At 45.0% G+C, this 24632-nt stretch overlaps 1 protein-coding gene across 1 annotated transcript in view; it reads left to right on the forward strand.

Moving 5' to 3' along the window:
• The window catches only part of LOC115166867 (A disintegrin and metalloproteinase with thrombospondin motifs 17-like), a 74263-nt gene extending 50080 nt beyond the window's left edge, over positions 1-24183 (forward strand). Inside the window, exons 4-6 of the mRNA XM_029720764.1 lie at positions 11673-11845; positions 22671-22754; positions 23959-24183. Coding sequence (XP_029576624.1) covers positions 11673-11845; positions 22671-22754; positions 23959-24120 — 419 coding nt within the window. The 3' untranslated portion in view covers positions 24121-24183. The remainder of the gene's footprint in view (positions 1-11672; positions 11846-22670; positions 22755-23958) is intronic.
• The last annotated feature ends 449 nt before the right edge of the window (positions 24184-24632 follow it).

A 24632-nucleotide genomic window follows, 5' to 3' on the forward strand; every position in this document is an offset into this window, starting at 1 on the left:
TGTGTGTGAGTGTGTATGTGTCCGTGCGTGCGTGGGTGCCTGTGTGTGTGAGTGTGTGTGTGTCTGTGCATGCGTGGGTGCCTGTGTGTGAGTGTGTATGTGTCCGTGCGTGGGTGCCTGTGTGTGTGAGTGTGTGTGTGTCTGTGCATGCGTGGGTGCCTGTGTGTGTGAGTATGTGTGTGTCCGTGCGTGCGTGGGTGCCTGTGTGTGTGAGTGTGTTTGTGTCCGTGTGTGTGTGGGTGCCTGTGTGTGTGAGTATGTGTGTGTCCGTGTGCGTGTGATACCGATAATTTTCGTGTAGATATCTTTGTATGTCTGTATGTGTGTGTGTGTGTGTGTGTGTGTGTGTGTGTGTGTGTGTGTGTGTGTGTGTGTGTGTGTGTGTGTAAGGGTGTGGTAAGGTTTTGTGGCAGGCTGGGTTACACTGTGTGGATTTCTATTTCTCTATCCAAAAGTATAATTTATGGAAATCTAGCACAATCTTATAGCACGATCTTAGCTATCAAGCACCCTGCTCTTGACCAATGAGCTGGGAGACAGTTTTATTATTATTATGCAGGTGGCCGTGTTGCCGTGGGTGATGATATTCCTGCTTTATGAGTCTGAGACGGTCATGTGGTCAGCAGGAGAAGCCCCAAAGTAGGTTAAAACAACAGTGGACTTGTTATCTGTTACGGCTGTACTTGGACCTGCCCAAAGGCAGACATACTAGTATTTTCTGCTTTGGGAAAATGATCTGAAATCAGTGCTAAAGTGCATCACTGTACTTTAAAGTGGCGTCCTCCACATGGCAACGGACTGCCTCCATTTCCATTCAGGTCCAGACCTCTTGATAGAGGTTGTAGTAAGTTATTCTGACATACAGGATATTATTGTTCCTTAGCTTGTCCTATTGTGGGGGGATGGATGGATGGGTGGGTGAGTGGGTGGATGGATAGATGGATGTCCAGGTTTGAGCTGTTGATTGTGACCTGCTAACAACCTCACTATGACGTCTTCCATGACATCTGGATGTCATCATGAATAAATCCTCTTTACCTGATTTAAAATCTGGTTATCAGACGACTTTGAATGCCACTGAATTAGAGCTTGCTGTTCCTTCTCCAGCCCCTCTCAGACACATCAATTAGAGCTTGCTATTCCTTCTTAAGCCCCTCTCAGACACATCAATTAGAGCTTGCTGTTCCTTCTCCAGCCCCTCTCAGACACATCAATTAGAGCTTGCTGTTCCTTCTCCAGCCCCTCTCAGACACATCAATTAGAGCTTGCTGTTCCTTCTCCAGCCCCTCTCAGACACATCAATTAGAGCTTGCTGTTCCTTCTCCAGCCCCTCTCAGACACATCAATTAGAGCTTGCTGTTCCTTCTCCAGTCCCTCTCAGACACATCAATTAGAGCTTGCTGTTCCTTCTCCAGCCCCTCTCAGACACATCAATTAGAGCTTGCTGTTCCTTCTCCAGCCCCTCTCAGACACATCAATTAGAGCTGGCTGTTCCTTCTCCAGTCCCTCTCAGACACATCAATTAGAGCTTGCTGTTCCTTCTCCAGTCCCTCTCAGACACATCAATTAGAGCTTGCTATTCCTTCTTAAGCCCCTCTCAGACACATCAATTAGAGCTTGCTGTTCCTTCTCCAGCCCCTCTCAGACACATCAATTAGAGCTTGCTGTTCCTTCTCCAGTCCCTCTCAGACACATCAATTAGAGCTTGCTGTTCCTTCTCCAGTCCCTCTCAGACACATCAATTAGAGCTTGCTGTTCCTTCTCCAGCCCCTCTCAGACACATCAATTAGAGCTTGCTGTTCCTTCTCCAGTCCCTCTCAGACACATCAATTAGAGCTTGCTGTTCCTTCTCCAGCCCCTCTCAGACACATCAATTAGAGCTTGCTGTTCCTTCTCCAGTCCCTCTCAGACACATCAATTAGAGCTTGCTGTTCCTTCTCCAGCCCCTCTCAGACACATCAATTAGAGCTTGCTGTTCCTTCTCCAGCCCCTCTCAGACACATCAATTAGAGCTTGCTGTTCCTTCTCCAGTCCCTCTCAGACACATCAATTAGAGCTTGCTGTTCCTTCTCCAGCCCCTCTCAGACACATCAATTAGAGCTTGCTGTTCCTTCTCCAGTCCCTCTCAGACACATCAATTAGAGCTTGCTGTTCCTTCTCCAGCCCCTCTCAGACACATCAATTAGAGCTTGCTGTTCCTTCTCCAGCCCCTCTCAGACACATCAATTAGAGCTTGCTGTTCCTTCTCCAGTCCCTCTCAGACACATCAATTAGAGCTTGCTGTTCCTTCTCCAGCCCCTCTCAGACACATCAATTAGAGCTTGCTGCTCCTTCTCCAGTCCCTCTCAGACACATCAATTAGAGCTTGCTGTTCCTTCTCCAGCCCCTCTCAGACACATCAATTAGAGCTTGCTGTTCCTTCTCCAGCCCCTCTCAGACACATCAATTAGAGCTTGCTGTTCCTTCTCCAGCCCCTCTCAGACACATCAATTAGAGCTTGCTGTTCCTTCTCCAGTCCCTCTCAGACACATCAATTAGAGCTTGCTGTTCCTTCTCCAGCCCCTCTCAGACACATCAATTAGAGCTTGCTGTTCCTTCTCCAGCCCCTCTCAGACACATCAATTAGAGCTTGCTGTTCCTTCTCCAGTCCCTCTCAGACACATCAATTAGAGCTTGCTATTCCTTCTCCAGCCCCTCTCAGACACATCAATTAGAGCTTGCTGTTCCTTCTCCAGCCCCTCTCAGACACATCAATTAGAGCTTGCTGTTCCTTCTCCAGTCCCTCTCAGACACATCAATTAGAGCTTGCTGTTCCTTCTCCAGTCCCTCTCAGACACATCAATTAGAGCTTGCTGTTCCTTCTCCAGCCCCTCTCAGACACATCAATTAGAGCTTGCTGTTCCTTCTCCAGTCCCTCTCAGACACATCAATTAGAGCTTGCTGTTCCTTCTCAAGCCCCTCTCAGACACATCAATTAGAGCTTGCTGTTCCTTCTCCAGCCCCTCTCAGACACATCAAAGAGATGGGCGTGACAGCTCAAGCATCAATGCTCCACTTGTCTCCAACATCTAAAGGATTCTCTCATTAAGTTGTTAAAGGATTCTCTTTGGAGTGATGCTCTGATTGGACTGATGTATCTCCTGTCTGTAACCCAAATGGCACACTATTCCCTAATGAGTGTAGTCCTTTTGACCAGGGCCCACCAGGGCCAATAGTAGTGCACTATGTAGGGAATAGGGTTTCATTTGGGATGCAGATTGGTCGATTCTAGAACATCAATCAGATGCCAATTAGGACAGGACACATGAGGAATGGAAATGTCTGGCAAACTTAGATTCTTTGAGTGAACGATTGATCCCCTTTAAAGGACAGCTCTTAAATGGATAGTTCACCAGTGTAACACTTCTAAGGTGTGATAAAAAAAGGTATCTTTGAGTGATCTCTTTATGTGGGCACCTCTCTGCCATACAGTGACTGTGGAGTCTGGTTGTCGTCTAGGACCTAGGTCTAGGCTGGATCCTATCTATTGGACCTTTATAATGGGCTTCTATCTCCATGTAGAGTGTAATGAACTGGAGAGGTCTCAGAACCCAGATGTCTCTTAGGGTTGAAAAATGACTGGGGGTTTTGGGAAAGTTACAGAGATGTTGCAACCCTCGTGTCGATCTCGACACTCTGTCCTCCTATATTTTGCCGATGTGGACCTCAATCAGTTTATCCAAAGTTATTACACATCAGGATTAGAGGACTTTGCTTCAGACCCATAACAGCAGCAGCACTGGCTAACTGTTGAGTCGGCAGATTTTATCGTCCCCTGCTGTGTGTTAGTCTCAAGATTTCAAAGCAGGCCGTAATTTGTCTCAGTATAACTCAGAAACAAGTTGGCGCTGTCCCAAATGGCCCCCTATTCCCTACAACGTGGACCACTGTTGACCAGAGCCCTATGGACCCTGGTCAGAAGTAGTGCACTATAAAGGGACTAGGGTGCCATTTGGGTTGCAACTTTGTGCTCAACTTAGACCTTTGGGTTCAAAGCAGTTTTGTGTTTGTCTCAATATTGTTCTTGTTATTGGTTTTCTTCTCTGGTGACTGTGGTATAGGCCACTGCAAAGGGAGGAAGGGAGTTGTCTTTATTGCTCTTCATCAATACCTCTTTTATTGCTGTCTGGGTGGGATGTGCATGGTGATGAGACTGATGACAGAAGGTTAAGGGAGTTAGTCAGTACTGTTGTTGTTCGCCCTATTGGTTTGGGCTAATAGTTTCAATATGGGTTTTCTTTGTTAAGCGTTCTGTGACAAATACACACATTTCTGAAAATAGTGCTATTCAAACGACATTTGATTGATAGGTTGTTTGTGAGATATCACATTACAGCGTGAGGGAGAAGCACATGTCGCCTTCAGGCTTGCTTTTAGATGAAGGAGTTGCTTCCTCAGCTTTATTTTGTTCTCCAATCTTTGAGAAGGACCTTGTCTTAGAAATACTGCTATTCAAATGGCGATTGGTTGATATGTTGTTTGTGAGATTTCTCTTTGAATACAGAAAGGAATCTTTCCTTGTCCGTTGTATATGCTGCTCTCACATGCCTACAGACAGATATCCATTTGTCCACAGACAGTGAAGAGTGAAGTGCAAAGAATCATCAGTGAAGGAATCATTCCGATTTAAGTTCCTTGGCCTCCGATTGGTCAGAAGTTGGCCTGGTTGCCATGTGCCCTCTGTCAAGCCTACGTTGTCATGGACACAGTAGGGTCTAGGTGGGAAGGCTGCCCATGCCTGTAGAGTGGTTATCTGTCACATTACAGGGTGATAGAGTGTAGGGACATCTGTACCAGACGCTTGAGAGATGAAGTGGAGGAGGGAAAGAGGGATTGAAGAGGAGCAGATTAAAGAGAGGGGTCAAAGCGGAGCAGAGGGAGAGGAGGGTTGAAGAGGAGGAGAGGAAGTGGGAGAGGAAGGCTGAAGAGGAGTAGAGGAAGTGGGAGAGGAGGGCTGAAGAGGAGGAGAGGAAGTGGGAGAGGAGGGCTGAAGAGGAGTAGAGGATGTGGGAGAGGAGGGCTGAAGAGGAGGAGAGGATGTGGGAGAGGAGGGCTGAAGATGAGGAGAGGAAGTGGGAGAGGAGGGCTGAAGAGGAGTAGAGGATGTGGGAGAGGAGGGCTGAAGAGGAGTAGAGGAAGTGGGAGAGGAGGGCTGAAGAGGAGTAGAGGAAGTGGGAGAGGAGGGTTGAAGAGGAGGAGAGGAAGTGGGAGAGGAGGGTTGTGTGTGACATGTTTTTTACACCAGATAACTGGGGGATTCACAGATCTCTCTCATCTTGGCTTTTCCAATGCACTAAACAGAAACAAGAACATGCGATAAACATTGCTTTAAGTTCACAACAACACATGGATAAGTCTCATACTGTTGGGTATTCCCATGCCCAAGCCGTATGGCTTTTGTGGCTTTTGAGTCACTGAGTCTCCACAGTTGTCCAGTATTGTCATTGCCCAAGCTAAGCACACTTCTTCTCTGAGAACAAAACATCTTTCCACAGTGTTTGTCCACGCAGATATACAACCTTAACAGACAACAGATTAACCAAACAATACCTCCACAACCAATGGTTTGGTTTCTGCAGAAGTGTGTGTGTGTGTGTGTGTCTGTGTGTGCGTGCGTGCGTGCGTGTGTGTGTGTGTGCGTGCGTGTGTGTGTGCGTGTGCGTGCGCGTGTGCGTGCGTGCAAGCCATGCTAGAAACAAGCTCCAGATATATGCTGGAAAATAGGTTTGATTTAACTAAATACATGGAATGACATGGCCCTTCTTCCACTAACGGGGATATCTCATGGGTGTTCTTAAGAGTTACAGTTCAGACAGTTCAGCCAAATGTAAATGGCTGTTACTTTAATAGAACTGATATCCTCCCAGATAGAGTTCTAACATTCCGCTAACTTTATCAAAATTCCCAGGTTTTCCAGAAATCCTGGTTGGAGGATTACAGAAATCGTAAAAAAAAGGATTTCTGGAAAACCTGGGACTTTGGGGAAAGTTACCGGAATTTTGCAACCCTACTGCCAGTCTACAGTGTTATGAAATTGAAAGTCTTGAAATACTTATTGAAAGTCTTCAAGAAGAGAGGGAACCATGGCAACAACAGTATCGATCATGAGTATTGATCTGCAGAGTCAGGAACAATCGTGTCGCCAACATCATCAGTGTAAGATGCGTGACTTTTTCCACATTTTGTTACGTTACGGCCTTATTCTAATTTTTTTAATAAAATAAAAATATAAAATTCATCAATCTACACACAATACCCCATAATGACAAAGCGAAAACAGTTTCTTTGAAATCTTTGCACAATTATTACAAATAAAAAACAGAAATACCTTATTTACATAAGTATTGAGACCCTTTGCTATGAGACTCGAAATTGAGCTCAGGTGCATCCTGTTTCCATTGTTCATCCTTGAGATGTTTCTACAACTTGATTGGAGTCCACCTGTGGTAAATTCAATTGATTGGACATGATTTGGAAAGGCACACACCTGTCTATATAAGGTCCCACAGTTGACAGTGCCTGTCATAGCAAAAAGCAAGACATGAGGTCGAAGGAATTGTCCGTAGAGCTCCGTGACAGCATTGTGTCGAGGCACAGATCTGGGGAAGGGTACCAAAAAATGTCTGCAGCGTTGAAGGTCCCCAAGAACACAGTGGCCTCCATCATTCTTAAGTAAAAGAAGTTTGGAACCACCAAGACTCTTCCTAGAGCTGGCCGCCCGGCCAAACTGAGCAATCAGGGGGAGAAGGGCCTTGGTCAGGGAGGTGACCAAGAACCCGATGGTGTCTCTGACAGAGCTCCAGAGTTCTTCTGTGGAGATGGGAGAACCTTCCAGAAGGATATCCATCTCTGCAGCACACCACCAATCAGACCTTTATGGTTGAGTGGCCAGATGGAAGCCACTCCTCAGTAAAAGGCACATGACAGCCCGCTTAGAGTTTACCAAAAGGCACCTACAGACTCTCAGACCATGAGAAACAAGATTCTCTGGTCTGATGAAACTAAGATTGAACTTTTTGGCCTGAATGCCAACCGTCACGTCTGGAGGAAACCTGGCACCATCCCTACGGTGAAACATGGGGGTGGCGGCATCATGCTGTGGGGATGTTTTTCAGCGGCAGGGACTGGGAGACTGGTCAGGATCGAGGGAAAGATGATAATAAGACTTTATAAGAAGATCATCCATGCTTTATAATGCATTATAACCAGATCATAATGCATTACAACCACATCATAATGCATTATGATGTGGTTATAATGCAATATGATGTGGTTATAATGCATTATGATGTGGCCAATGCATTATGATGTGGTTATAATGTATCATGATGTGGTCAATGTAATATGATGTGGCCAATACATTATGATATGGCTATAATGCATTACGGTGTGGTTAATGCATTATGATGCATTGATGTGGTTACAATTCTATCTATGAATTTGATGATGATTACATTTCTCCAGCCTCGTCCCTCAGCTGTTTACCCAATCAGTGACTTTAATAATGTTTACATATTTTTTTCTCAATGCACTATAACCACATCATAATGCATTAACCACATTATAATGCATTGTAACCACATCATAATGCATTAACCACATCATAATGCACTATAACCACATCATAATGCATTAACCACATTATAATGCGTTGTAACCACATCATAATGCATTAACCACATCGTAATGCATTATAGCCATATCATAATGCATTGGCCACATCATATTACATTGACCACATCATGATACATTATAACCACATCATAATGCATTGGCCACATCATAATGCATTATAACCACATCATATTGCATTAACCACATCATAATGCATTATAGCCACATCATAATGCATTATATCCACATCATAATGCATTAACCACATTATAATGCATTGTAACCACATCATAATGCATTAACCACATCATAATGCACTATAACCACATCATAATGCATTAACCACATTATAATGCGTTGTAACCACATCATAATGCATTAACCACATCGTAATGCATTATAGCCATATCATAATGCATTGGCCACATCATATTACATTGACCACATCATGATACATTATAACCACATCATAATGCATTGGCCACATCATAATGCATTATAACCACATCATATTGCATTAACCACATCATAATGCATTATAGCCACATCATAATGCATTATATCCACATCATAATGGATTAACCGCATTATAATGCTTTATCGCATCATAATGCATTATGACGTTTGGCTTTATGGTAGTGTTACCCAATCTGTTGTTACTAAGGTCTCTCACACAGTTTTGCTAGAGGTGGTGTTACAGCACAAAGGCTTTAGTTAATCATGCATCTCTGATGAGAACCGAAGTTAGTGTGTGCAGCAAGTCCTCCTTAAAGGGGAAGTTCAGTCTTTTACAATTTAACATATTCATAGATTTTTTTAAGAATATATCTTATAAATGTTTTATAAGCTTAGTTCAACTGTTGTACCTCATCATAACCCAAAATAAGCTTGTTTTACGCCATTGTTTGGAAACAATGGAATTGTAAACAAATACTGTATAGCCTCAAAACATAGGAACAACTATAATGTTGATCTCATGATGGTCAGTCCTTGCATCTGTCTATGAATTTGATGATGGTTACGTTTCTCCAGCCTCGTCCCTCAGCTGTTTACCCAATCAGTGACTTTAATAATGTTTACATATTTTTACTCATCTCATATGTATATACTGTATTCTATTCTACTGTATTTTAGTTAATGCCACTCCGACATTGCTCATCCTAATATTTATATATTCCTTAATTCCATTATTTTACTTTAGGTTGTATGTACTGTGTGTATTGTTGTGAATTGTTAGATATTACTGCACTGTTGGAGCTAGAAACACAAGCATTTCACTACACCTGCAATAACATCTGCTAAACACGTGTATGTGACAAATATCATTTGATTTGATTTGACCACTTTCTTGTTGTTTGAACTGCAGATTTCCCCTTTAATGTGGCCCATGAAGTCCTGTTGTTGCTGCAGTGGTTTTACCATTGTTTATTCCACCACTCTTACGTAAACTAGCTGTGCCTTTTCTTTCCAATGGAAGACATTAGAGTTCCCATTGAGTCTGGAGCTGTGCCTTTTCTTTCCAATGGAAGACATTAGAGTTCCCATTGAGTCTGGAGCTGTGCCTTTTCTTTCCAATGGAAGACAATAGAGTTCCCATTGAGTCTGGAGCTGTGCCTTTTCTTTCCAATGGAAGACATTAGAGTTCCCATTGAGTCTGGAGCTGTGCCTTTTCTTTCCAATGGAAGACATTAGAGTTCCCATTGAGTCTGGAGCTGTGCCTTTTCTTTCCAATGGAAGACATTAGAGTTCCCATTGAGTCTGGAGCTGTGCCTTTTCTTTCCAATGGAAGACATTAGAGTTCCCATTGAGTCTGGAGCTGTGCCTTTTCTTTCCAATGGAAGACATTAGAGTTCCCATTGAGTCTGGAGCTGTGCCTTTTCTTTCCAATGGAAGACATTAGAGTTCCCATTGAGTCTGGAGCTGTGCCTTTTCTTTCCAATGGAAGACAATAGAGTTCCCATTGAGTCTGGAGCTGTGCCTTTTCTTACCAATGGAAGACATTAGAGTTCCCATTGAGTCTGGAGCTGTGCCTTTTCTTTCCAATGGAAGACATTAGAGTTCCCATTGAGTCTGGAGCTGTGCCTTTTCTTTCCAATGGAAGACAATAGAGTTCCCATTGAGTCTGGAGCTGTGCCTTTTCTTTCCAATGGAAGACATTAGAGTTCCCATTGAGTCTGGAGCTGTGCCTTTTCTTTCCAATGGAAGACATTAGAGTTCCCATTGAGTCTGGAGCTGTGCCTTTTCTTTCCAATGGAAGACATTAGAGTTCCCATTGAGTCTGGAGCTGTGCCTTTTCTTTCCAATGGAAGACATTAGAGTTCCCATTGAGTCTGGAGCTGTGCCTTTTCTTTCCAATGGAAGACATTAGAGTTCCCATTGAGTCTGGAGCTGTGCCTTTTCTTTCCAATGGAAGACATTAGAGTTCCCATTGAGTCTGGAGCTGTGCCTTTTCTTTCCAATGGAAGACATTAGAGTTCCCATTGAGTCTGGAGCTGAGCCTTTTCTTTCCAATGGAAGACATTAGAGTTCCCATTGAGTCTGGAGCTGTGCCTTTTCTTTCCAATGGAAGACATTAGAGTTCCCATTGAGTCTGGAGCTGTGCCTTTTCTTTCCAATGGAAGACATTAGAGTTCCCATTGAGTCTGGAGCTGTGCCTTTTCTTTCCAATGGAAGACATTAGAGTTCCCATTGAGTCTGGAGCTGTGCCTTTTCTTTCCAATGGAAGACATTAGAGTTCCCATTGAGTCTGGAGCTGTGCCTTTTCTTTCCAATGGAAGACAGAGGGAGAGAAGAAATAAAGAGAGGTACTGAGAAGTGTGTTTGTTTGAGAGAGAAACTTCATGGCATCTCATACAGAACGGCCATCTTTTTTTAAAATCTGTCCGTCTCTTTCTGTCAGTCTGTCATTCATCTTTACTTAAAGGGTTAGTTCACCCAAATCACAAAATTACAAAATGTGTTTTCTTATGTGTTTCCAGTCATGGAGAGAAGTGCTTCACACTGGTTTTATTTACATTGCTACTGTTACCAACCGCTAACTTACTAAGCATTTTGTAACCCAAAACTAATAGACGCTGTGTCATGCCCAAATCAAAGTATCTATAAGGGATTCTTTAGCTCAACGACTGTATAATGGAATGTCTACTGTAGCTGGCATTGTCTCTGTTCTTGTCCCTGTCAGCTTGGCTTGTTAAAATGCAGTAAACCTAGCCTGGTACCACATCTGTTGTGTTGTCTTGTTAAGATCTAGTAAACCTAGCCTGGCACCACATCTGTTGTGTTGTCTTGTTAAGATGCAGTAAGAATAGCCTGGTACCACATCTGTTGTGTTGTCTTGTTAAGATGCAGTAAACCTAGCCTGGTACCACATCTGTTGTGTTGTCTTGTTAAGATCTAGTAAACCTAGCCTGGCACCACATCTGTTGTGTTGTCTTGTTAAGATGCAGTAAGCATAGCCTGGTACCACATCTGTTGTGTTGTCTTGTTAAGATGCAGTAAGCATAGCCTGGTACCACATCTGTTGTGTTGTCTTGTTAAGATGCAGTAAGCATAGCCTGGTACCACATCTGTTGTGTTGTCTTGTTAAGATGCAGTAAACCTAGCCTGGTACCACATATGTTGTGTTGTTTTGTTAAGATGCAGTAAACCTAGCCTGGCACCACATCTGTTGTGTTGTCTTGTTAAGATGCAGTAAGCATAGCCTGGTACCACATCTGTTGTGCTGTCTTGTTAAGATGCAGTAAGCATAGCCTGGCACCACATCTGTTGTGCTGTCTTGTTAAGATGCAGTAAGCATAGCCTGGTACCACATCTGTTGTGTTGTCTTGTTAAGATGCAGTAAGCCTAGCCTGGGACCACATCTGTTGTGTTGTCTTGTTAAGATGCAGTAAGCCTAGCCTGGTACCACATCTGTTTGTGTTGTCTTGCAAACTCCTAGTGTTTGGTGTGATCTGGAACCAGGCTATGGTGGAACAGCAATTAAATATCAATCATGTGTGTGTCTCTGTCCCCTGTGCTAGTGAGGAAGAAGGAGAAGAGGCAGAAGGAAGTGGAGGAGGGCCGTAGAAGGAGGAACGCCATCCATCTGAATGGGTTGTATACGGTAGAGACGGTGGTGGTGGCAGACTCAGACATGGTGCAGTACCACGGAGCAGAGGCCGCGCAGAGATTCCTACTCACCGTCATGAACATGGTAAGGATGCTTCACACGCTCATATGCATGCATACATGAACACACACATGAACACACACACACACACACACACACACACACACACACACACACACACACACACACACACACACACACATTATGTTATTCTATCGTCGTGGGGACCTAAAATTCATTTCCATTCAAAATCCTGTTTTCCTTAACCCCTAACCCTTACCATAAACCTAATCTTAACCCTAACCCTAAACTTAACCACTAACCCCTTACCCTAACCAGAATTGTAACCTTAACACTGAACCTAACCCCTAAGGTTAAAATAGCCTTTGTCCTCATGAGGACGTGGGAAATGAGAACTCCACGAGGGAGAATGTTCCTTGTTTTACTATCCTTGTGGGGACTTTTGGGGATTTTCGGTCTAATTAAGTCTTTGAGTTGTACACACGCTGTTGAGCGGCTCACTACCATGTTTGAAAGGTTAAAGACACGTTAACAAGCTTCATTTTGATAATGCCACCTCCCATGTTTCTCTTGGCTTTGTGCTAGCTGGTTTAGCTCTGAGAGAGACCGGCCAGTACCAGAGAACTGTAATGCTGTTTTTCTACGTGCATCCAAAATAGCACCCTATTCCCTATATAGTACACTACCGTTGACTTGTGACCTACGGCCCTGATAAAAAGTTGTGCACTATGTAGGGAATAGGGTGCCCTTTGGGACTCAGCCTCTGTTTCTCACCCTTTCAGTTTCTCATTAAAACTCCCTGAACAGCCAACTGATTCAACCTGCTGCTCACAGGGCAGTTAGAGACAGAGCCCAACAGTGACTTGGACAGGAGAGGAAGAAACCAGAGGGGAGGGGAGAGGGATAGACAAGAGGAGAGGAGGGAGGGTAAGAGGAGAGGAGGGAGAGAGGGAATGCGAGAGCGGTAGGCAAGAGCCAAGGGGGGAGGTTGAGAAAAGAGAGAGAGAGAGAGGGGTAGGCAAGAGCCAAGGGGGGAGGTTGAGAAAAGAGAGAGAGAGAGAGAGAGAGAGGGGTAGGCAAGAGCCAAGGGGGGAGGTTGAGAAAGGAGAGAGAGAGGGGGGTAGGCAAGAGCCAAGGGGGGAGGTTGAGAAAGGAGAGAGAGAGATGGGTAGGCAGGTTGCTCACAGACAGAAATGTTGGAGAGGCAGTCCAACAATGACTCGGGCAGGAGAGCAACAGGCCAGAGGGGGAAGGAGGAGGGAGGAAGAGGGAGACAGAGAGGGGGGAGATGAGGGAGGAAGAGGGAGACAGAGAGAAAGGGGGGAGATGAATGAGGGAGAGAGAGAGGGGGGAAGAGGAGGGAGACAGAGAGGGGGAGGAGGGAGGGAGAGGGAGACAGAGGGGGAGGAGGGAGGGAGAGGAAGACAGAGAGAGAGGGCAGAAGAGGCGGGAGAGGGAGACAGAGAGAGAGGGGGAAGAGGAGGGAGCGAGAGGGAGACAGAGAGAGAGAGAGGGGAAGAGGAGGGAGGGAGACAGAGAGAGAGGGGGGAAGATGAAGGAGGTAGAGGGAGACAGAGAGAGAGGGGGAAGAGGAGGGAGGGAGAGGGAGGGAGAGAGGCGGGAAGAGGAGGGAGGGAGAGGGAGGGAGAGAGAGAGGGGGGAAGAGGAGGGAGGGAGAAGGACACAGCGAGAGGGGGGGAGAGGAGGGAGGGAGAGGGAGACAGAGAGAGAGGGGGGAAGAGGAGGGAGGGAGATCGAGACAGAGAGAGAGAGGGGGAAGAGGAGGGAGGGAGAGGGAGACAGAGAGAGAGAGGGCGGAAGAGGAGGGAGGGAGAGGGAGGGAGAGAGAGAGAGGGGGGGAAGGAGGAGGGAGGGAGAGGGAGACAGAGAGAGAGAGGGGAAGAGGAGGGAGGGAGAGGGAGACAGAGAGAGAGAGGGCGGAAGAGGAGGGAGGGAGACAGAGAGAGAGGGGGGGAAGAGAAGGAGGTAGAGGGGCGACAGAGAGAAGAGGGGGGGAAGAGGAGGGAGGGATGAGGGGAGACAGAGGAGAGGAGAGGGGAAGAGGAGGGAGGGAAGAGTGGAGGGAAGAGAGAGAGGCTGGGAAGAGGAGGAGGGAGAGGAGGAGAGAGAGAGAGCGGGAAGAGGGAGGGAGGAGGAGGGAGGGCTGAGGAGAGCAGGGGGGGAAGAGGAGGGAGGGAGAGGGAGACAGAGAGAGGGGGGAAGAGGAGGGAGGGAGAGCGAGAGAGGGGAAAAGGCATTAGTGAAGGAAGAATGGCGAGAGAGCAGAGAGACAGGAGGAAAGACAGGAGGGAAGGAGGGAGTGCAAAAGAGGGAGGGAGAGGGGGATAAGCCAACTGCTTAAACAATGCTCCGAGGCAGAACTGTTGGACAGAGATCAACACAGCAGTACAGCCAGCCAAGGTCTGGGCAGGAGAGACAGGGATAGACATGAGGGAAGAGAGAGCGGCAGGAGGAGAAAAGAGAGAGATGGGGGGCAGGCATCCACCCTGGTCATACCTTCACAGTACTCTGTGGAAATAACTCCAGGTTAACCATATAAGATACACCAAAATGCATTTTATTTTGATAACAAAGTATATTTCAAGGCAGCTTCCAATTCTGTTGCTGAGTATTTTTCAGATGATAGCTAGGGGCCATCTCTTTTAAGTCACATGTACTGTACATAAAGAAAGGGAAACAGCCTCAAAACCAAACGACCAGGGATTTGTGTAGAACATATCAAGTGGAGGAAGCACTATAATACACTAGTAGATCTGTGTAGATTGAAGGTGCTTTTTCCAATGAACTAGTGAGTTGTGTTTGATAACTAGTGAGTTGTGTTTGATAACTAGTGAGTTGTGTTTGATAACTAGTGAGTTGTGTTTGATAACTAGTGAGTTGTGTTTGGTAACTAGTGAGTTGTGTTTGGTAACTAGTGAGTTGTGTTTGATAACTAGTGAGTTGTGTTTGGTAACTAGTGAGTTGTGTTTGATAACTAGTGAGTTGTGTTTGATAACTAGTGAGTTGTGTTTGATAACTAGTGAGTTGTGTTTGATAACTAGTGAGTTGTGTTTGATAACTAGTGAGTTGTGTTTGATAACTAGTGAGTTGTGTTTGATAACTAGTGAGTTGTGTTTGGTAACTAGTGAGTTGTGTTTGATAACTAGTGAGTTGTGTTTGATAACTAGTGAGTTGTGTTTGGTAACTAGTGAGTTGTGTTTGATAACTAGTGAGTTGTGTTTGATAACTAGTGAGTTGTGTTTGATAACTAGTGAGTTGTGTTTGATAACTAGTGAGTTGTGTTTGATAACTAGTGAGTTGTGTTTGATAACTAGTGAGTTGTGTTTGATAACTAGTGAGTTGTTTTTGATAACTAGTGAGTTGTGTTTGATAACTAGTGAGTTGTGTTTGATAACTAGTGAGTCGTGTTTGGTAAAAACCTGAGAAGAACTGGAAATATCCAGGAAAAGGATTTCTTGAAAAGAGTCTGGTAACTACAGCCACTGCCAGAATTCCCTTGAGGCCTTTAGAGTTCCAAATGGAACCCTGTTCCCTATGTAGTGAACTACCTTTGACCAGGGCCAATAGGGAAGTAGTGCACTATATGGGGACTGTACACAGGCAGCTGGTTGCACCTTAATTGGGGAGGACGTGCTCATAGAAATGACTGGAAAGGCATAAATGGAATGGTATCAAACAGGTCAAACATTATTATGAGCCGTCCTCCCCTCAGCAGCCTCCTGTGGAATAGGGTGTCATTTGGGATGCACACCTGTGTTTGGCCGGTCTGCAGGTTTGAGAGATAATCTACTTTGTTCGTTTACAGTCACAGACACAGTTCTCTGTGTAATCTGCTTTTGAAGACATTTTGAAAGATCTTCTGAGCTGAGAGAGACTGATTTGGACTGTGTATGTGGGGAAGGGAAAGGGGATACCTAGTCAGTGGTACAACAGCATTTAACCCAACCCCTCTGAATCAGAGAGGTGCTGGGGGCTGCCTTAATCAACATCCACGTCATCGGCACCCGGGGAGCAGTTGTTGTTGGGGGGTAACTGCCTTGTTCAAGGGCAGAACATTGTTGCCCAACCGTTTTAACCGTTTTTGCTCTCAGAAATGTAACATTGTGTCACGGGTGTTGTAGGGATTGGACCAAAACGCAGCGGGAACGTGTAAACTCATCTTATTTTATTAAAGAAGGAAAACAAAAGAAACACGTATACAAAACAACAAACGCCACTAAACAGTCCTGTCAGGTGCACGAACACAAAACAGGAAACAACTACCCACAAATCCCATAGAAAAAACACCCCTCTTAATTAGGACCTTCAATTAGAAGCAACGAGGAGCAACTGCTTCCAATTGAAGCCCCACCCAATAAACACCACATAGAAATAGACATACTAGAACTAACATAGAAATAGACTAACAAAGAACATAGCCCAACAAACCCCGAAACACTCTAAACAAACACCCCCTGCCACACCCTGACCAAACTACAATAACAAACAACCCCTTTTACTGGTCAGGACGTGACACATTGTCTCAAAATGTAGACCTATGTATTATTAAATTCTGTTTAAGTTTCTGTCAACTATGTACATTTTAATGTGAAGTTTTTGGGTTGCGATTTAGACACAGAATTGTATCATAATTCAGTCGATCTTGTGAAGTAACTCGACCTTGGTGTCTTCAGATCAATGCATAGGGGCTATGACTATTAAATAATTATTTTACATGTTTCATAGTCGTTTGTTTACTGGCCTTGTGTCATTTTTAGAAAGAAAACAAAGCAGATGTGTGTGTGTGTGTGTGTGTGTGTGTGTGTGTGTGTGTGTGTGTGTGTGTGTGCGTGCGTGCGTGCGTGTGTGTGTGTGTTTTCTTGCCAGTTCTGCTCTAGGCTCAACTGCTGCTGCATTATCTTCATTACCACAGTAGATTAGCAGCTTTACTGAACAGGAGTCAGAGTACAGAGACTCCAGAAGGCATAGTTGGAGTCTGTCTGTCTGTCTGACTGTCTGTCTGTCTGTCTGTCTGTCTGTCTGTCTGTCTGTCTGTCTGTCTGTCTGTCTGTCTGTCTGTCTGTCTGTCTGTCTGACTGTCTGTGTCTCTCTCTTCTCTGTCTGTCTGTCTGTCTGTCTGTCTGTCTGTCTGTCTGTCTGTCTGTCTGTCTGTCTGTCTGTCTGTGGCTCTGGTCAAAAGTAGTGAAATATGTATGGTGCCATTTGGGATGCAGACAAAGAAGTGTGATTGTCTTCTATTGTCTTGACTATGATGGATTCCAAGCCCCTTTTTCAAATGATTACTTGGGTGATTATTGGCACAAAAGCAATGTTTGTTAGCCAGCCCTGGTCCAGCTGTGACCCGCAATAAATCAGCAAATAACCATCCACCATGTAGGAAACACTCGTGGTATGTCCCAAATGGCTCCTTATTCTCTCCTTTTTTAAATGTTTTTAATTTTATTTTTAACCTTTATTTAACCAATTAGGCTAGTTGAGAACAAGTTCTCATTTGCAACTGCAACCTGGCCAAGATAAAGCATAGCAATTTGACACATACAACAACACAGAGTTACACATGGAATAAACAAAACATACAGTCAATAATACAGTAGAACAAAAGAAAACAAAAAGTCCATATACAGTGAGTGCAAATGAGGTAAGTTAAGGCAATAAATAGGCCATGGTGGCGAAGTAATTACAATATAGCAATTAAACACTGGAATGGTAGATGTGCAGAAGATGAATGTGCAAGTAGAGATACTGGGGTGCAAAGGAGCAAGATAAATAAATAAATAAATAAATACAGTATGGGGATGAGGTAGGTAGATAGATGGGCTGTTCACAGATGGGCTATGTACAGGTGCAGTGATCTGTGAGCTGCTCTGACAGCTGGTGCTTAAAGCTAGTGAGGGAGATATGAGTCTCCAGCTTCAGAAATTTTTGCAGTTCGTTCCAGTCATTGGCAGCAGAGAACTGGAAGGAAAGACGAACAAAGGAGGAATTGGCTTTGGGGGTGACCACAGAGATATACCTGCTGGAGTGCGTGCTACGGGTGGGTGCTGCTATGGTGACCAGTGAGCTGAGATAACCTCTTACATCTACACGTTCCGCTAGCGGAACGTCTGCTCCAATATCCAATGATGGGCGGGGCGCGAAATACAAACTCCTCTAAAATCCGAAAACTTCCACTTTTCAAACATATGACTATTTTACAGCTATTTAAAGACAAGACTCTCCTTTATCTAACCACACTGTCCGATTTCAAAAAGGCTTTACAGCGAAAGCAAAACATTAGATTATGTCAGCAGAGTACCCAGCCAGAAATAATCAGACACCCATTTTTCAAGCTAGCATATCATGTCACATAAACCCAAACCACAGCTAAATGCAGCACTAACCTTTTATGATCTTCATCAGATGACACACCTAGGACATTATGTTATACAATACATGCATGTCTGTTCAATCAAGTTCATATTTATATCAAAAAACAGCTTTTACATTAGCATGTGACGTTCAGAACTAGCATTCCCACCGAACACTTCCGGTGATTTTACTAAATTACTCACGATAAACGTTCACAAAAAGCATAACAATTATTTTAAGAATTATAGATACAGAACTCCTCTATGCACTCGATATGTACGATTTTAAAATAGCTTTTCGGATGAAGCACATTTTGCAATAATCTAAGTACATAGCCCAGCCATCACGGGCTAGCTATTTAGACACTCACCCAGTTTAGCCTTCACCAAAATCACATTTCCTATAAGAAAAATGTTCTTACCTTTCCTGTTCTTCGTCAGAATGCAGTCCCAGGACTTCTACTTCAATAACAAATGTAGGTTTGGTCCCAAATAATCCATCGTTATGTTCCATCAAGACGTTTTGTTCGTGCGTTCTAGACACTATCCCAACGCTAAATCTCGGCCACGAGCATGGCGCAGAATGTGACAAAAAATTTCTAAATATTCCATTACCGTTCTCGTAGAAAAGCGATAATATTCCGACCGGGAATCTGCCTGTCTGTATACTGAGGGAAAAACCGAAAGCCGGGGGCGGGGCGGGTCGCGAGCGTAAGGCTTAGTCCACTGAGTGACCACTTAGCTTTTGCTCTCCTTTGTTTCAGCCAGGGCTTTGAATTACGTCATTCCTGTTTTTCGCGGGCTCTGAGACTCCATTGGAGACGTGGGAAGTGTCACGTAACAGCAGAGATCCTTAGTTTTTGGAAGAGATGTCAAAGAAAGCAAATAAATGGTCATACAGGGTACTTCCTGAACAGAACCATCTCAGGTTTTTGCCTGCCATAGGAGTTCTGTTATACTCACAGACACCATTCAAACAGTTTTAGAAACTTTGGAGTGTTTTCTCTCCAAAGCTAATAATTATATGCATATTCTAGTTTCTGGGCAGGACTAATAATCAGATTAAATCGGGTACGTTTTTTATCCAGCCGTGAAAATACTGCCCCCTAGCCATAAGAGGATAAGGCAGGACTTTACCTAGCAGAGACTTGTAGATAACCTGTAGCCAGTGGGTTTGGCGACGAGTATGAAGCGAGGGCCAACCAATGAGAGCGTACAGGTCGCAATGGTGGGTAGTGTATGGGGCTTTGGTAACAAAACGGATGGCACTGTGATAGACTGCATCCAGTTTGTTGAGTAGAGTGTTGGAGGCTATTTTATAGATGACATCACCGAAGTCGAGGATCGGTAGCATGGTCAGTTTTACGAGGGTATGTTTGGCAGCATGAGTGAAGGATGCTTTATTGCGATATAGGAAGCTGATTCTAGATTTAATGTTGGATTGGAGATGCTTAATGTTAGTCTGGAAGGAGAGATTACAGTCTAACCAGCCACCCAGGTATTTGTAGTTGTCCACGTATTCTAAGTCAGAGCCGTCCAGAGTAGTGATGCTGGACGGGCGAGCAGGTGCGGGCAGTGATCGATTGAATAGCATGCATTTAGTTTTACCTGCGTTTAAGAGCAGTTGGAGGCCACGGAGGGAGAGTTGTATGGCATTGAAGCTCGTCTGGAGGTAGGTTAACACAGTGTACAAAGAGGGGCCAGAAGTATACAGAATGGTGTCGTCTGCGTAGAGGTGGATCAGAGAATCACCAGCAGCAAGAGCAACATCATTGATGTATACAGAGAAAAGAGTCGGCCCGATAATTGTACCCTGTGGCACACCCATAGAGACCGCCAGAGGTCCGGACAACAGGCCCTCCGATTTGACACACTGAACTCTATCAGAGAAGTAGTTGGTAAACCAGGCGAGGCAATCATTTGAGAAACTAAGGCTGTCTAGTCTGCCAATAAGAATGTGGTGATTGACAGAGTCGAAAGCTTTGGCCAGGTCGATGAATACGGCTGCACAGTAATGTCTCTTATCGATGGCGGTTACACTCATGACCAGCTCTGAAACCAGATTGCATAGTGGAGAAGGTACGGTGGGATTTGAAATGGTCGGTAATCTGTTTGTTAGTTTGGCTTTCGAAGACCTTAGAAAGACAGGGTAGGATAGATATAGGTCTGTAGCAGTTTGGGTCTAGAGGGTGCTTTCCAATCTTTGGGAATCTCAGACGATACGAAAGAGAGGTTGAACAGGCTAGTAATACGGGTTGCAACAATTTCGGCAGATAATTTTAGAAAGTGAGGGTCCAGATTGTCAAGCCCGGCTGATTTGTATGGGTCCAGATTTTGCAGCTCCTTCAGAACATCAGCTATCTGGATTTGGGTGAAGGAGAAATGGTGGGGGCTTTGGTGGGTTGCTGCGGTGGGTGCCGGGCAGTTGACCGGGGTAGGGGTAGCCAGGTGGAAAGCATGGCCAGCCGTAGAGAAATGCTTATTGAAATTCTCATTTATAGTGGATTTATCGGTGGTAATAGTGTTTCCTAGCCTCAGAGCAGTGGGCAGCTGGGAGGAGGGGCTCTTATTCTCCATGGACTTTACAGTGTCTCAGAACTTTTTTGACTTAGTACTACAGGATGCAAATTTCTGTTTGAAAAAGCTAACCTTAGCTTTTCTAACTGCCTGTGTATATTTGTTCCTAACTTCCCTGAAAAGTTGCATATCACAGGGGCTATTCGATGCTAATGCAGAACGCCACAGGATGTTTTTATGCTGGTCAAGGGCAGACAGGTCTGGAGTGAACCAAGGACTATATCTATTCCTAGTTCTACATTTTTTGAGTGGGGCATGCTTATTTAAGATGGTGAGGAAGGCACTTTTAAAGAATAGCCAGGCATCATCTACTGACGGGATTAGGTCAATGTCATTCCAGGATACCCCGGCCAGGTTGATTAGAAAGGCCTGCTCGCAGAAGTGTTTCAGGGAGCGTTTGACAGTGATGAGGGGTGGTCGTTTGGTCGACGACCCATTACGGATGCAGGCAATGAGGCAGTGATCGCTGAGATCTTGATTGAAAACAGCAGAGGTGTATTTGGAGGGCGAGTTAGTTAAGATGACATCTATGAGGGTGCCCATGTTTACGGATTTGGGGTTGTACCTGGTAGGTTCATTGATAATTTGTGTGAGATTGAGGGCATCAAGCTTAGATTGTAGGTGCCGGGGTGTTAAGCATGTCCCAGTTTAGGTCACCTAGTAGCACGAGCTCAGAAGATAGATGGGGGGCAATCAATTCACATATGATATCGAGGGCACAGCTGGGGGCAGAGTAAGGTCTATAGCAAGCGGCAACAGTGAGAGACTTGTTTCTGGAAAGGTGAATTTTTAGAAGTAGAAGCTCGAATTGTTTGGGTACAGACTTGGATAGTAATACTCTGCAGGCTATCTTTGCAGTAGATTGCAACACCGCCCCCTTTGGCAGTTCTATCTTGGCGGAAAATGTTATAGTTAGCATTGGAGACTTCAGGGTTTTTGGTGGTTTTCCTAAGCCAGGATTCAGACACGGCTAAGACATCCGGGTTGGCAGAGTGTGCTAAAGCAGTGAGTAAAACAAACTTAGGGAGTAGGCTTCTAATATTAACATGCATGAAACCAAGGCTTTTACAGTTACAGAAGTCAACAAATGAGAGCGCCTGGGGAGTGGGAGTGGAGCTAGGCACTGCAGGACCTGGATTAACCTCCACATCACCAGAGGAACAGAGGAGAAGTAGGATAAGCGTACGGCTAAAGGCTATACGAACTGGCCGTCTAGCACGTTCGGAACAGAGAGTAAAAGGAGCCGGTTTCTGGGCACGATAGCATAGATTCAAGGCATAGTGTACAGACAAAGGTAAGGTAGGATGTGAGAACATTGGAGGTAAACCTAGGCATTGAGTAATGATGAGAGAGATATAGTCTCTAGAGACGTTTAAACCAGGTGATGTCATTGCATATGTAGGAGGTGGAACAACATGGTTGGTTAAGGCATATTGAGCAGGGCTAGAGGCTCTACAGTGAAATATGACAGTAATCACTAACCAGGACAGTAATGGACGAGGCATATTCATATTAGAGAGAGGCATGCATAGCCAAGTGAACATATGGGTCCAGTGAGTGGTTGGGCTGACTGGGGACACGGCGATTCAGACAGTTAGCAGGCCGATGCTAACAAGCTAACAGTTTGTAGGCCGGGGCTAAACAAGCTAGCAGTTAGCAGACCGGGGCTTGCAAGCCAGCAGTTGGCAGACCGGGTTAGCAGTTAGTGCACTACTTAGTGCACTACTTTAGACCAGAGCCATATGGCCTACACCACCTTCAACACTCATATCAGCTTTTTAGTTTGGGTGTATCAGTGAATTACACACTCGTAAATTATTGTTACTATTGGTTCATTAAGAACACTGAAGTACACTCAGAAATGATTGTTAGTAATGTTAATTGTTGATTAATTGTTGATTTAAATGATGACGATGATGATAATATGGCCGATACTCTTGCAGGTGTACAACATGTTTAACAGCAAGAGTCTGGGCGTCAGAATCAACATACGGGTGACCAAGCTGGTCCTGCTCCACAACCGCCCAGTAAGTTCTGACCTCTAACCTTTGACCTTCTATGACCTCTTTGGAATCCTTCTGACCTACACATACTAAGTTGTTGAAGAGTCAGGGCCCACCCAACTGTTTTCTACTTAGTTTTATAATTGGCCTCAGGGCTTGTAATGTGTCCTCTGTGTGTATGAGCATGTGTGTGTGTGTGTGTGTGTGTGCGTGCGTGTGTGTGTGTGTGTGTGTGTGTGCGTGCGTGCGTGTGTGTGTGTGTGTGAGAGAGAGAGAAATAGAGAGAGTGAGACAGAGAGAGAAAAAGAGAAGGAATGTGTGTGTGTGTGTGAGAGTTTCCCACTGTTTTCCCCTTCCTATTTTATTGCCTGTCTCTCTACTTTAACAGGGCCCTGGAGAGCCAGTCTAAATTGGTGTCAAGTGTGTGTGTGTGTGAGTGTGCATCTCGGTAGAGCAGTACTGATAAGAGTCAGTATAATAACGTGTCTGGGTCCAGCATCTTTAAATAGCTATCTCTCCCTAAACTCCCTCAGCACGGCTCCGGGGTGAAGTTTCCCTTAGTACAGATCTAGGATCAGCTTCCCCTCCCCCAATCCTAACCTTAACCATTAGTGGTGGAAAACTATTATTGACCAAATATTAGCAATTAGGGGGAACTTCACCCCTACACCCACAGCAGGGCTTTATACCTCAATAATAGTACTGCATATAATGTCCCATTAGGAAAGTCACTACGACCAACCTCTGTGCCAGAACAAAGCTACACGGTCGATGTCGCCCTTATGCACAGATCTAGGATCAGCTTGGAAAAGGCTCAACAGACCTTCGGCTAGCTTTCTTGAGGACACTTCATCCTAATACAAGGGCTTTTGTCACTTCTCCTCTTTCCACAGGGAGGGAGAGGTCCTGGGAGAGCTCCTATCAATTCTCCTCTATTATTGTCTCCTTGTTTCTTGTCTCCTTTCCTCGTCTCCTTCCCTGACCCTGTGTGTGATGCTGTCCTGTTTTCTCCACAGGACAGGCTGAAGATGGGCCACCACGGAGAGAGGGCTCTGGAAAGATTATGTCCTCATCTCCTTTCATTATTTCCTTGTCTTGTCTCCTTCCCTGTTTCCACTACAGGACAGGCTGAAAGTGGGCCACCACGGAGAGAGGGCTCTGGAAAGATTATGTCCTCATCTCCTTTCATAATTTCCTTGTCTTGTCTCCTTCCCTGTTTCCTCTACAGGACAGGCTGAAAGTGGGCCACCACGGAGAGAGGTCCCTGGAGAGCTTCTGTCAGTGGCAATGGGAGGAGTACGGCGGCCCCCGTTACCTAGGCAGCAATTACGTGCCCGGGGGCAGGGATGACATCCCACCTGTGGACACAGCCGTGCTCGTCACTAGGTAACTGTCATTGTCACTGTCACGCTTCCAATCACACTGCCACTATCCAGGACTGGCACTGTTATCACTCTGTATCTGATATAGTCTCCTGCTCTCTCTCCCTGCTCTCTCTCTCTCTCTCCCTGCTCTTCTCTCTCTCTCCCTGCCTCTCTCTCTCTCCCTGCTCTCTCTCTCTCTCCTTGCTCTCTCTCTCCCTGCTCTCTCTCTCCCTGCTCTCTCTCTCTCTCTCCCTGCTCTCTCTCTCCCTGCTCTCTCGCTCTCTCTCTCCCTGCTCCCTCTCTCTCCCTGCTCTCTCTCTCTCCCTGCTCTCTCTCTCTCTCCCTGCTCTCTCTCTCTCTCCCTGCTCTCTCTCTCTCCCTGCTCTCTCTCTCTCCCTGCTCTCTCTCTCTCAATTTCAATTCAAAGGGCTTTATTGGCATGAGTCAAAGCAAGTGAAATAGATAATAAATAAAAGTGAAATAAATAATAAAAAAATGAATAGTAAACATTACACTCACAAAGTTTCAAAAAAAGAAT

This window comes from Salmo trutta, chromosome 29 (assembly GCF_901001165.1).
Source record: "Salmo trutta chromosome 29, fSalTru1.1, whole genome shotgun sequence".
NCBI lineage: Eukaryota > Metazoa > Chordata > Actinopteri > Salmoniformes > Salmonidae > Salmo > Salmo trutta.